This window comes from Cuculus canorus, chromosome 5 (genome assembly GCF_017976375.1).
Source record: "Cuculus canorus isolate bCucCan1 chromosome 5, bCucCan1.pri, whole genome shotgun sequence".
Classification (NCBI taxonomy): Eukaryota; Metazoa; Chordata; class Aves; order Cuculiformes; family Cuculidae; genus Cuculus; species Cuculus canorus.
In genome coordinates this window covers 13428066-13442484 of record NC_071405.1, presented here as the reverse complement: position 1 = coordinate 13442484, position 14419 = coordinate 13428066, and the positions used below count along the sequence as shown (strand labels likewise).

Sequence of the window (14419 nt, the reverse complement as noted above, 5' to 3'; positions counted from 1 at the left end):
TCTAGGTTTACATCTGCAGGGGCATTGCTAAGAGAGATGAAAGATATGATCATCCTACTCAACACTTCGCAGGCTGCATCTGGAGTACTGTGTCCAGTTCTGGCTCACATAATTCAAAAACAAAGTAGACAGACTGGAAAAGTCCAAAGGAGGCCCACAAATATGATGAAATGTCTGGAGAACCTGCCCTATGAGAAAAAAACTGAAGCAGTTTGGTGTCTCTTTCTGAAGAAGATAAGGCTCAGAGAGGACCTCATCACAGTATTCCAGTGCTTTAAGGACAGCTACAAGGGGTGGATGCTCTCTTTTCACAAGGAGCCATGTGGAGAAGGCAAGGGGTAATGGATAGAAACTGCTCAGAGAGAGGGCTTTATTGCCATATACGAAAGATGTTTTCACCTGGACTTGGCTGTGGCATATATGAAAATGCTTCCAGCTTCCTGACTTGTGTGGAGCACTGACTGACCGAGCAGCCCTTCAGCTGGAGAGGAGGACCGGAGGTGTGCCACCACAAAGCCCCACACATCCCAGGCACATTCTGGGGCTGCTGGCTGAGGATGCTGACAGACAGCTCTGCAGGCTGCAGAAACTCCCTGAGGCAGGACTGTCCCCGAGTAAACAGGTTTGTTGGGTTTTTTTTCTTCCCCCTTCCAAAAACCACTCTCCCACTCTGAGTTATTGAAGGCACTAGCTGGTTTGTGCCTCTCCAGTTCCCCAGTGTCAGATATTTCCATCCTGGCTGTGAGAAGGAAGAATAGCTATGCCAGACCATTCTGGGCCACTAGAACTTTTAAAAGAGCACTTCAATATCAAAAAGCAGCAGTTGTTACAGGAGTGCATTACGGGATTGCTTTATTCTCAAGTTTCAAAAGCTGTGGATGCTACTAGTCAATAGGGGAATCTTTCCCTCTCTGTGGAGGCAGGAAAGGTGTCTTACCGCCTTTCCTGCTTCCCCAAAGCAGAGAGAGCTGAGCTGCATTGAAGGATGGATGGATGGATGGATGGATAGATAGATAGATAGATAGATTCCATCCAGGGTCAGGAATTTAGCATTAGCCTAGTAAAGATTAGGTAGCTTCAGGGAATAGAGGGAGGTGGCCTCTGACACTCTACATTAACATCAAATTATGAAACATTTTGCTCTTAGAAATACAGCCAGACTGAGCTCCCAGTGTCCTGCGCAGTAGGAATAAGCCCAATTACCATCAGTTTCTCCAAAAGGATCTCTCCGTGTTTGAGGTGAGCAAATACATTTATGCCTCTGATATAAGATCTCAGAATGGATAGCTACTTCTGCAGGACTTCCCTTGCCACAGCTGTTCTGCATGAGCCATTGTTCAGGAGCTATGAATTCTGGCTTTACCTTTCAGAGTATAAATGGAAGCCTTTGAGAAGGAGAATTTTTCCTTGCAAGCTACAGGTGTGATCTGGCAGCTGTTGGTAAGTTAAAAAAAAGAAAAAGCTCTTTAATTTCATATTAAGATATCCGCAAGTCTCAAACGGTTGTGCTTGGTGGTCATACCATGATGTTTTTGCCATAAGAAAAGACTGTTAAGAGGAAAAACAATAGGGAGAAAGACTGATAAATGTCACATTAAAGATAAGGATTTTCCTGTACATAGTGATTCCAGGTAATGTTCCCATTAGTAAGGGGTTTTGCATAGCAGAATAAGATGCAATGGCACTCATGTTGAAAGGAGTATCTTGAAACAATTATTTTGGGTAACATTCCAAGCACAGACAAGAAATAAAGTGCAGAGAGTGGAAGATGACTTGTAGCTTCTGCTGAACACTGGGTCAGGAAGGCTTATGTATCAATGGTTTTTGTTCTCGATTTGAACATGCTCCTCTTTTGAGTATTGTGATATGTGTGATGGTAGTGGTCTCTGAAGTATAAATTTTGAAACAAATTACATGTTTTAAATTAGACTTGGCTTTATAGGTTGCTTAGCTGTGGCCTTATGTTCAATGGATTAGGAAAAATCAAGTTATAATTAATTGTCAAGGAGTGCTCTATCACTGAAGATAGATGTGTGACAAAACATCTTCCGCTATATACACTGTTGAGCATGCATATAAAATCTTTTATTCAACCCTGGATGAGCACAATTGTGCCCATTGCTGTTTAGTGTGCGTTTGTGTGATGTTTTAGGTATGCTGGGGAGCTGTGTCGCTTTTTTGGAGAAAAGCTTTTTCTAAAGAAACAACAACAACAACAACAAAAATATCCAGAAAGCAAAACAAAACAACAAAAATACCCTCACAAACCCTCACACTGTTTCACTTTCTTTTGTGTTTTATGGAATTAATACTGTATGTGCCTTATCTGTTCCTTGCCCTGTGGCAGGTGTGTGTTATCAATTACTAATGGCTGTTAGGGTGAAGCTAATTAAAGTGCCGCTATGTCCTGATATGTTCAATTGGGAAGTAGCTCAAGACCTAAACCGGGCTTCTTAGAGGGGTGGTCAATGCCCCAAACCTAGCAGTGTTTAGGAGGCTTTTGGACAATGACCTTTAGGAACATGCTTTAGTTTTTGGTCAGCCCTGAAGTGCTCAAGCAGCTGGACTGGATGATGGTTGTAGATCCTTTCCAAGTGGGATCATTCTCTTCTCCCTTTCATGCCATGGCAGCGCGGCAAGGTGGAACATACAGGGAGAGTCGTTCAAATGGTTTCTGCTGTGTCTATGTTTTGTTTTGATGTATCTTGAGTGGTGGGCATTAGTCAGAGACTATGGAGCAGAAAATAAGCTGTGTAATGAAATCTCTGCTTCAGCAGAACTGCTACCTGTATGCAAGAAGGAAAACGTTTGCATTGCTGTGATATGTATTTGCATCCAAAGAAACTACGCAGGTAGTTACAGACTTGCCTTGTGTTAGAAATGATCCTCAGCTGATCTTCAGGCTGAAAAGTTGGTTTTTTATCTCTTCTGCTTTGCTTCTCTACCCCATAAGACTATTCTAATTAGATGCTCCTGGTCTACGGACTCCAGTATCTTAGCAGGGTAAGGTAAGGCCAGTGTCCACACCCTGGGCAATAACTGAAAAGGAGGAGGAGAGTTAGAGGCATTACAGGGGAGCACAGGGATAAATTCAGCAAAAATTAAGTTTAATTTAAATGCAAGTACGGAGAACCTGTATTCATTTTAATGGCAGAAAATCTTTACTCCTTATGCAGATCTTAAAAGCTTCCCTGCTTAAAGGAAGGTAGATATTTTTGTAAGGTTATATAGTTTGAAGCTGATAAATTCTTATTGAATCACTTTACTGTTGATGAAAGGGAGTCTTCTTTTCCTTCCCTTTTTGGCCCCATACAAAACCTACAACAACCTGTAAACCAGAACCAAGAACTACTGAATGATCAAACTTGGAAATCTACTTTTTTTTTTTTATTTGAGAAACATTCAATTTATTATATATACATATTTAAAGTCTGTACACGGTAAAATACAAAATAAAAGTGTTTCTTTATAAGTTACACAATTAAACAGCTACATTTGTCTGTAGTTTAGCTGTCATTTAATTAAAGAGAGAAACCTTGTTGAGCCATTGTTATATTCATTCACAATAACCTTGGTATAAAACATCCATACAGAGTAAGTGTACAAAATAGTGTACAGTTCATATAAGCTGTGCAAAGACAGCAAAGTTCAGTCAAAAATCAAAGAGGCATATCCGCTTTCCTCTGTCCACACCAGGGATATCAGAAGCAACATGGAAAATAAGCACAAACCTGTAGGCACAAAGGTGGGTTAAACGGTGCTTTGAATATAACATCAATGCATAAATTAAAACGAAACACATAAATACATAAGGTCTCTCCATTAGACAAAGTACACTTATGTTATACCTTAGAAGTCATTCCAGGGATTTCAATGGGTCTGTTGCAGAAATACCTTATTGATTGGGGTGAGGAGGGAGGCAGTGTTTGGTCAGTCTTCCTCAATGTTATTTACTTTCGGAAAAAAGGGTTGCTAAATCAGGCCAGTGTTCAGGATTTTGAAATCTTAATAGTATCTGGAAACTCACTTGAAAGGTAGTGAAAATGACAACACCATCTAGACTGCATTTTTGGTTTTTATCTGGGGGGTGGAAAAGTTTCACTTCCAATAGGCTATACTTTCCTCCCTGCTATAAAGAAAGGAGCTGCCTGTTGCCTGCTTTCAGGACAACATAGCTAATCGAGCAATTGTTGGTTAAGAACAGAGACTTATCAAAATGTTAGCAGATGCTATGAATGTGAAATCCTCCACATGGAGCAAAGAATAAGGAATGCTTATGAGCAGAAATTATTGCAGCTGTGTGATAAAGAACCTGCACTGGAGAAGCATGTGGACATTTGAGTGGGACATCACCTCTTCAATTTATAGCACTCAGTTTATTTACATCTTTGTAATGTCCCCATGTGATGGTAGGGGCAGGCAGGTGATCTAGGAGACTGTTATCTCCTCCTCTTCTTCTTCCCCTTCATCATCCTCTTCCTCTGAGTCTGAGAAGTCTGAAGGTTTGCTGGGGCTGCTAGAATGGGATGGAGAAGGAGACATCTGGGAGTCCAGTCTGTCCCTCAAGTGTAGATGTTCTGGGGACTGGTGGTAGGTTAAGGGATGCTGGGGGCTGGGTGGGCACACAGAAGGAATTTCTTCTTCCTCCTCCTCGCCTGAACATTTCTTGCCTACGTCACTGAGGTCTGGGTGAGGGTTGAACTTGGTGGGTAGGGTCTGTTCTCTGCAGCCGCCAGAAGAAAGGAGCTCTCTTTCTTTGGAGTTCCTCCACTTCATCCTCCTGTTCTGGAACCAGATCTTCACCTGAGGGACAAAGCAACACAAAAGTGAAACAGTAAAATGGGGACCAGGAAAAGCCTTTAGGTTGCATCCTTGAAATCCTTCTCATGCCCACACCAAGGCTAACAGAAACCACAGAATCTGACCTTTGGGGACTGTAGGACAGGGGTTGGGGGGCAATAGCGCTGTGGTCTGTTCCATCCTACTCACCCAGCTGGGACTCGCATTGCTTTCTTGGCTTCATTGATGGTCATGGCACTGTAACCTGCTTTGGGCTTTCTCCTAGTTGTGGGCAGTTGTCCCCGCTCCCACCCCGTTCTCTGAAGCTGCCCTCTGCCCTCCCTACCCATCTCCCCTCTCACCTGTGAGTCCTTGAGGCCAAGCTTGGCTGCCAACTTCTTCCTATCGGGTTTGCTGATGTACTTCTGCTTCTGGAACATCTTCTCCAGTGCCTTGCGCTGCACATCAGAGAAGACGGCACGACGCAGCATGCCACGACGGGGCTTGCCACGGGCAGCCAGTGGCCAGGAGAAGGTGCCAGGGATGGGGACCACAGCAGAGGCAGCTGTAGGGGAAACACAGAGCTGAGCAGAGCAAGACTGGCCCCCGCTGCTCCCTCCCTGCCCTTGGGGTGGGCACCCATCAACCTGAGGCCATGAAAAGGAGCTTTAGGCTTAACTAAGTGCCCCCCTTTCAGCCAGTGATCACTGGGATTAGATCTATCAACTCAAACGTGTATAAATGGATCAATAGTGGCCGGTTTTGTTGGGAGATTCAAAGGTCTCTGGCCTGAAAAGGCAAAGCGAGGCGTAGCAGCTAAGATAGAGGTATAATAAAAAAGCTTTCCCTCCCGCTCAGACGCATTTGATTTTTTCAGACTCTTTTATCATTTCAGACGCTTTATTATGCTTGAGATGAAAATGAGGACTTTTCTGATTCCAAACAAAACCACTCCTCTTCAGATGCAGTTTTGATCAATCAGTATTCATCTTTTTATATTAATCTCCTCTCTCCCTCCCTCTCCAAAGTTGAAGAATTCAACCCGAAGACATGAAAAGTAACAGCTAATTAGCACATTGCCTGGTTCCCAATGGCATTAGTATGATAAAAAGGGCAGAGTTTCGCCTTAAAAAAAAAAGGGGGGGGGGGATACACATAGGGGGGGAAGAACCTCCCCAAGAGAGACAGAGATGCTAATGAAGCGTGAATGGTAATTGTGTAGTAATGAACTAACAGAAAAAGACTGAGGACAAGCAGCTAACGCCATATATTATTGGAACAAAAGAGATTTACACTTTCAAACTAAACACAACGGCATGCCAGCCTCCTCGGGAGAATACTGATGGCACAATCGTCTCTTTCCCCAAATCGTTTTCATTAAATGGACATGAAAAGCTATTTATAAAGCTCAAGTTGTTTTTGTTAGGCTATTCACACGTTGGAGAAAGGAAGCAAATTCCATTATTCGGAGATGAATGGACGAGCTTGGGTTATTTTTTTTTTCTACTCTGTCCCTTTCCTTGTTTTCTTTTTAAATTAATAGCTTGTTTGTGTAATTAGATTTCTTCTTTTTTATTTTTTTTAATTGTTCTCTCAGCATTGCAATACTTCCGTGCTGTAAGAATCATAGAATCACTAGGTTGGTAAAGACCTTTGAGATCATGGAGCCCAACTGTACCTGTCCACTACTAAATCATATCCCTATGCATCTCATCTATCCGTCTTTTAAACGCCTCCAGGAATGGGGACTCAATCACCTTCCCGGGCAGCCTCTACCAGTGCCTGAGAACCCTTTTGATGAAGAATTTTTTTTCCCCAAACCTTTCCTGGTGCAAGTTGAGGCAATTTCCTCTTGTCCTATCACTTGGGAGAAGGGACCAACATCCACCTTGCTCTTGTTACAACGTCAGTGCAGACATTTGTAGAGGTATCGGATCCCCGTAGCCTGCTTTCTTGCTGAGACTAAGCCTTTTGAACACACCACTGACAGTTTAAATGAGGTGGTGATACAAGAAGTGGTTACTATAACAAAAAGTGGAATATCTTTGATTTAAGCTGAAGTAAAGTTAAGTTTCATCTAAGTAATTGGGTTTGGGATTTTTTGGAAGTTAGATACAATGTCCCTCTGTTAGCATGTTTTCTTTCAGAGAGTGTTTTTTTGAGATACTGTTCATTCTTTGGGGATAAGTTGTGTGAAGTATGATCTGTGCCGAACAGATGCATTTTCTCCAACCACCTCTGCAGCCTTTCTCTATCTCAAATGCAAGGTCAAGCAGAGAGCTGGAGCCAGCTCCAAATTAGTAAGAGATTTGACTGTTGAGAAGTTCATAATAACATCAAAATCAGCCCTTGGAAAGTAATAGAAAATGTATAAGATTTCTGGGAAGCCTTATACATATGCAAGTGGGAAATATATTCTGTCCCCAGTTCTTGTCTCACTGTACACAATCGATGGAGATCACTCCCTCATGTTGCCCAGGTCTCATAAAGAGGGCTTGTTTTCTAAAACTCCGAAGTTAGTCTTGGAGACTTTATTTGCTGGCTATCAGTGGGAGACCCGAGGGGAAGGTTAGTTCCAGTGAAGGCGAAGGGAAGTTAAGCCGTGCCCGCAGTACCCTCGATCCGCCTGCAAACGCCAGGATGGTGGGGGAAGGAAGATTGGAGGGGAGACAGGAAGGAAGGAGAGCATCCGTACAGAGAGGGGGGGCTGCCTCCCTCCGGCTGCGCGGGCGCGGAGCGCCGGGAGCTGATCGCTCCCTCGTGGTGCTGAAAGCGACGGGAAGGGCTGCCTCCCTCCGGCTGCGCGGGCGCGGAGCGGCGGGAGCTGACCGCTCCCTCGTGGTGCTGAAAGCGGCGGGGAGAGGTGAAGAGGCGGGAGGGGCTGCCTAGGAGGAGGAGGGAGGGGGACCCGCTTCGCCTTGGGACCGTGACAATCCGGGCTAATTTGCCGATCAGCGGGCAGGGAATGTCATGCAGTCACTGCCTGTGCTAAATCGGGCATCAAATTGGCGCGACTGATGCTTGAATGTTGTACTCCCTCCAACCTCTGAACCAGAGCAGAACCCGCGGGGAGGAAGGGGGCGGACGGAGAGATATTACCGGGCTGTAATTAGCCGGGAGAGGGAAAGAGAGGCTTTTAAAGACCTACCTGGGAAATAGGAAGATCTGATAAAAGGCTGGAAGGATCCTTCAAAGTACGGAAAGGAGAAAGCCTTTGGAGGGACGCTCTGAAGCAACGCAGGGGAAGTTTCTAGCGAATAAATAAAATTAAATTAATCAGAAAATGAAATTAATAAAATTAATAGAATTAATCGAATTGAAATTGAAATAAATAAATAAATTGAAATTAATCAGAAAATTGTGAAAGTAACACCGGTTGGACTCGACCGACAGTGATACAAGAAGTATTGCACGGCTGCTGGGTCTGGGGACAGATGTAGTGGGAATTCCTCCTCCCGAAAGAGTCAGGATGAGCTCGGAGCCGCCTAGGGAAAGCGGCACTGCTACTGCGATGTTTTTGCCAGCAAACGGGATGGCAGAGTCGAGCAGGAGACTCGCGTGTGGGACCCCCCGTCTGCTCCTCCTGGAGCCGGCAGAGCGGGACGAGCATCCTGCCGGCTCTCCTCCTCGCTCTTAAACGGGAAACGGCTCTGCAGCCTGGGTGCTGGGTCCTCCCTCCCTTTCCTAAAGCATCCCTCCCCTTTCCCCCCTCCTGATGGACCGGCGGGAGCGGCCGCTTACCGGCTCGGGGGGCGGAGGAGAGGATGGCGTTGACTCCAAACTTTAGGAAAGTGGAGTCGCTGCTGGAAGTTTGAGGCGAACAGATCCTCCTGGAGCCGCTGTTGGAGGAGCTGGTGAGCTCCGGAGTCCCCGAATCCGTCCTTGTTGGGGGGGACATGCTGGGCGGGGGGGCAGTCCTGGGCAGGTAACTGGTGGGTCTGCTGATCCGGATCAAATCTTCCACCAGGAAGCTGGAATGGCTGGAAAAAGCGGATTGCAGCGATTGAGGCAAGGTGAGGGTGGGTGTCGGCCGCAGGAGGCTGGGGTAGACCGCCGGAGGAGCGATGAGGCTGGGGAACATCATCGCAGGGGCCGTCCGGTGGTTGGTTGATTGGTTTGTTTGCTTTTTTGTTTTTCTGCTTCGCAAACCTCGTTTAGTAAAGATCCAGCTAGCGAGCCTGGCGGGGTTCTCTCTGTCCCTTCCTCCTGGACGATGGGTTTTATAGTGGTCAGCCCCGCTGAGACTCTTTCAAAAGTGACAGCCCCAACAATGGGGTTCAACAAAGTTCTCCACTTGAGCTTCATTCAGGGCGAGCACCGGGCTTCTCCATTGGTCCGGGGCTGCAATTTATGATTGGATTAGACTTCATAAGCAACCGGAGCACAATGGCCCCGCCACAAAGAAAGTGTAGTCATCAATTTTGCATATTGACCGCCTCTTTGGAATACAGGGCTCCAAAGGCTCCCAGCAGGGTTTTGTTCAGAGGCAACACACACAGGCTAATTAAATGCCTATTTAAAAGTTTCGAATGACATCTTGCCTCGTAGAAAGGGAATTATTTAAAGAAAGCACTAAATTTATTTGCTGCTCCCCTGCTGAGTTTAGGAAATAAATCAATAAATATTCATATAAACTTATCTGTGGGCTCTCAGAAAAGCATGGGTTTTGTGGAATGGAAAATACAAATTAGAAAACCCTGGACTAAGCTCTGTTGAGGGGGAAAGAATATTCGGAGAGCAGATCTCATCGCAGTTTGAGCGCATTCTGCCTCCCCCCCCCCCCCCATTAGCATGCGGCAAAACTTGTGTGTGTCGTGGGAGTTATTTTTCTGTCTGTACGTCAAAGGTTCGATAGAAAGCGAGTTTGTGGTGTTAACCTCTGCTTTCAGGATCCAAACCTTCCAAGAGTCTTGTGTACGTTGGACCGAAACATGAGCCTTGTTGTAACTGATAAGAAAATCCGGACACTGAAGGTAGAAGAAACCCGAACAGTTTTGCAAGATCAGAGCATCCCCCTTAGGTTCTCAATCTGTGGGTCCTCTTCAGCTCATTCACATTAAAAATAGTGGAAATGAAGGCAACGTCGGAGCATTTATACCCTTTTGGATAAAGTAGGCTGAGCTAGTCTCGGTTTTATCGGTAGCGGTGGCTCGAAGCCTTCTCGATGCTGCCAAATTCATTTGAACTCGCTTTGTATCTGCGTGCTTTTGCCGAGTTTTGGAGGTGTGTTCAGCTCGGTGCCGCAGAGCCAGAAGTCCCTTAACTTTGGTGCGAGGGACAAACGACAGAAAAGTAGAGAACGGATTTCTCTGGTAGAGAGATTTTGTTTGTGATGGCAAATATGGAAACAGGAGCAAGTGTAGTTAGTTTCCTTTGGAGCTGGGTGATGAAAGCAACTATTCAGACTGGGTTTACCTGATTTCTCTGTTAAAGACTATAACAGATGTGTTAAATGTCCTATGTTTTAAAAGCACCCTATTCAGTCCTTTGGTGTGGCTGAACCTTTGCAAGCAGAAGTGTGCAGCTCAACCATGCAGCCTTTATCCTATTAACCATGAACTAACTGTCACCTTCAGCTGTTTTCCCTTTTTACTTTTTAACACAAAGCTTTCTCAAAAATCTTATTAACCAGCTTTATTTCTCTTGATGGTTTTTGTCCGGACGTTTTGTGCTGATTATCTCCATGTCGATGCTTTAACCATTCAATAAAAGTGCATCTGCGATTTATATCACATTAGGGAAGAAAGAAAGTCTGTTAAACCTCTCCCTTGATTCAAATCAAAAAGTTATTTATTAGAGAGGACGGAATCAGCCCTCGAAATTGTATGATCCCGACAAGCTTTCCCGGTGCTGTGCGGATGAGCATCTGCAGAAGGCTGGCTTGGAAGATCCGCTGTCTGAAAGCATCACTTTGAAATAAGACCTCGCTAGAGTTCCCCCCACCCTATTTTGTTAATCTTGATGCTTAGCAGGTAAAGAAAAAAAAAAAAAAAAAAGGCTCGGGCAGAACCTAAAGGGCTCCGGGGGTGCGGCCCCAGGCGGGTGTCGGGGGAGGGGGAAGCGGGGGGGCTGCCCCGTCCTGCTCCGGATTAATCTGAAGCCCGTTTATACGTGTGGTTGCTCTCAGGGTGTTGTTTAGCAAGCGGAGTGGGGTGGTAGCGGATTGAAAAAGGAAACGAGATTTTCCCAATAATATAATTGACCGGCACCCTGTGTCCCATCCCACCTCTTTCCCCGGCTCCCTGCTCCACTCCAGAGCTGTTGCCCCCCAATCCAGCTCTGGAGCAGCCCTGGAGGATCCGAGAACATTTAGTTTTTTACAGTCATTATACGTTTCCTTTGAGATTATTTACTCCTTTCTTTACATATACATTGGGGGCACTTTGCCTCACTATGGACCAACTGCTGCTAATTTCTCTGGTTTGAAAAAGAGGGTCTGACATTTTCTGGAAGGTTGGGTCAAGCGCATGCTGGGGCACGCGTGGACCCAGTTCCTTGTGATGCGTCTGAGCACACTCATAAAAAATTCCTTAAGCACCAAGGCAAAAGGGACTAGACATCTATTGAAAGGGAAGATAGACCATAAGAAACCAAGAAATCAGACGAAAGGATCTTATTTTAAGTGATCTCCTTTGGAAGCTTCTTTTCAAAGGCAGTGATCATTTAAGAGAAGGGAATTCTAATGTGTCAAGATAAAACCTGTGACTAATGCCGTTTGACCTATGCTCACGACGTTTTGTGCTTCCTGCCATTCATTTTAATGTCGTTATCTTCAAATTTATTTCTTAAAAGTCACTCACTTTCTTTGTCACTTAAAAAAAAAAGGAGGAAAAAGACCCCAAAACCTCGGGAGCTGGGGGGTGGGTGAGGCGGGGCAGGGCTCGGAGGTGGGGCGTGTGTCCCGGTCCGAGGCTGTAATCCGCATGAAATTGGGAGAGCCAGCACTTCAAATCCGGAGACCAAAGAGCTCAGCTGGGCTGGGCCAGCGCCTCCCTTGGGAGCTCCATCCCGTCCCCGGGAGATGGACGTCTCAATCGCTACCGCAGCTCTGCTCCTGGCCTCATGCGGGATTATTTCCCCCACCCCACCCCACCCCGAGACGAGCCGGTTCCTGGTGCTTCCCGCAGCCAGGTGAAAGCCAAGCTTTGCCCCTTTTTCCAAGCTGGGGATCCTCTGCAAGTCGGTCCAGGCAATACCCTATTCCATCCATCCCACTCATCCACCCCGCGCTGGGAACCTACCGCAAGCAGCCAAGGGTCCAAGGCGAGCCCCTGCTCCATCCCACCCATCCAACCCTACACTCCTCCATCCCAAGCCAGGCAACCTCTGCAAGTAGCTAAGGGGCCAGGTGAACCTCTGCTCCATCCCGCATTCATCCATGCCAAGCTGGGACCCCTTTACAAGCCACCAAGGGATCCAGGTGATCCTCTGCCCCTTCCCACCCCAAGCCGAGATCCCTTTCCAAGCCACCAAAACGGTCCAGGTGAGCTCTTGCTCTATCCCACCCCGCACTCCCCCATCCCAAACCAGGACCCTTTTGCAAGCCACCAAGTGGTCCAGGTGATCCCCTGCTCCTTCCCACCCTAAGACGGGAGCCCTTTTTAAGCCACCAAAGGAGCCCTCATCCTGCCACAGCCCCACGGCTCCTTGTTCTTCAAAGCTAAGAAAGAAGCGTGTGTGTGCAAATTTTGTTTTGTTTCCTTTTTTTTCTTTCCTCTTTCTTCCACTCTTTTCTCCTGGGTAGGGGGCAGCGGGAGGGATGCTCTGTCCCGGCGTGTCCAAGCTCCCTTACGATGCTTATCGACCTCGTCGGGAGCTTGAATGGAGGCTGCAGGGGCGAAGCTATATTAAGACACGTAAGGCTTCACCTTTAGAATTCGAGCACAAGGAACAGTAACCGTTGGTTCGTTCAAAGCTCTTCTAGATCCCCCCTTTTCTTGAAAATCCTTCTATTGTGCCAATCAAGCAGATGGTTTGCAGGAAATATAGCTTGGCCCCAGTGACCGAAACTAATTTTAACTAGCTTTCCAAGCCTGGCACGTTTGTTTTGCTCTTACAAAATAGCTAAAAAAACAGCTGGCAAGGGTGAATTAAACCCATTAAAGACACATTTATAAGAAATTATATTCACATAGGTTGCTTGAAACCCCCCTAAGAGGGGAGAGATGAGCGTATTGAAATGAAAATGTCCCTGAACACACTACCCTCCTTAACATCGCCTGAGAGTCTCAAAACATTTTACTAAATAGATTAACTTGACTATTGTTTCGCATCACATTTATCAGCTTCATTAAGTGAATAGCTGAACAAATATATTACGCATGCATGAAAAGCTCTTTTGGGGGCTGCCTTATTGTGTCCTCAGCCCTGACAGGTGGTTAACTGTGTTTCTCTCTCCTCTCCCCCCTCTCTCTCTCTGCGCAAAGAAAGAGGGATCTCGGACAGAGCGTACAGCCCAGACTTGGCAAAGGGACCTAGAGGGGAGAGTTACTTTCTTTTCCCTCACCATTCACGCTGGCCAGCCTAGAGTGCATGCAGCCTGAAACGCAACCAGATGATCTGATCGTGTCAAAAGTAATTAACTTTAGTTTGGTCTATGTGTGTTGCTTGCGCTTTGCTAACTCCTTCCAAGCCTGTTTAATTTGATCCTTTCTTCCAAGTTTGATTATTTTTGTCCACTTTGTTGTTTTATCCTTTCCCCAACATCCACCTTTGTTTAAACAAAAAAAAAAAAATCTGGGATTGCACAATCCCTCTTCTTTCTTCTCCACTGATCTGTCTAATAAACAAACAACCACACAACCTCCCTAAAAATAACTCCTTTCACGAGTGTAGATTTGCACATTTTGGAGAGCCAGGATTTGTAAAATACGCAATGGTGTTTTATTCGTTGCCTTAATTTCATGATTATTTAGGGAACTGGGCAGCAGCTGCTCAGATTCTCAGATGCTGGAGGCCAAGGTTTTGCTTGTTTCTGTTGTGGTCTCGCCCCAAGAGTTTCCAAGTTAGACTGGCAGATGAAGTGTGGAAGAGGAGAGAATATGGTAGTTTCCCTGTATATTTTCTCCAATACATATTTCTCTCATTTTATTCAAGTAGGTAAGAAGAATTAAAAATACTTTTGTCTTTCAAATCGGGTCTTAAACCTGCTCCTGTCACCTCACTGCAAAACAAAGTGGTGATCCTTTGCTTACGACTATGGCAAATTTGGGTGGTCACCAATTTACTGAAAGCTCTAGGCAGTGAGTGGTTTTAAGCGCTGGGAACTGAGGATCCCATTACTTTTTCTACTCATAAAGCCCCAGTTCCATTCTCCAGTCTGCAATGGGTAGGACCACCTTCCTTGAAGGATAGGAATCTGCCAGGGTAACTCAACAGGAGAATCAATGTCTCCTGGGGTATATTTCAGCAAATCTGATAGTTCGCTGTCACTTTAAACTAAGGGGTCCTGAGCCCACGCGCTGCTTTGGTGTGTACTGCAAGAGGGAATGCAGTCTTTGAGAGGCTGCTCTCCATCCCTCTGTTTGCTGGAGTAGGCATAGGGACCTCCGCCTCTCAGAGAAATAAAGGATGGAATTAGTATTTAACTACCCTGTAGGATTACAGCAGGGCCTTCTACACCTTCTCTTAAAACGGCCAG

At 45.8% G+C, this 14419-nt stretch overlaps 1 protein-coding gene across 1 annotated transcript; it reads right to left on the bottom strand.

The window, feature by feature from the left end:
* Positions 1 to 3446: 3446 nt before the first annotated feature.
* DBX1 (developing brain homeobox 1) lies at positions 3447 to 8863 on the bottom strand. The gene is made up of 4 exons (XM_054068436.1): positions 8521 to 8863; positions 7928 to 8029; positions 5142 to 5344; positions 3447 to 4803 (listed from the first exon to the last, which is right to left on the bottom strand). Exons 1-4 carry the CDS (start codon positions 8861 to 8863, stop codon positions 4429 to 4431), a joined length of 1023 nt encoding a protein of 340 aa, XP_053924411.1. The 3' UTR covers positions 3447 to 4428.
* Positions 8864 to 14419: the final 5556 nt, after the last annotated feature.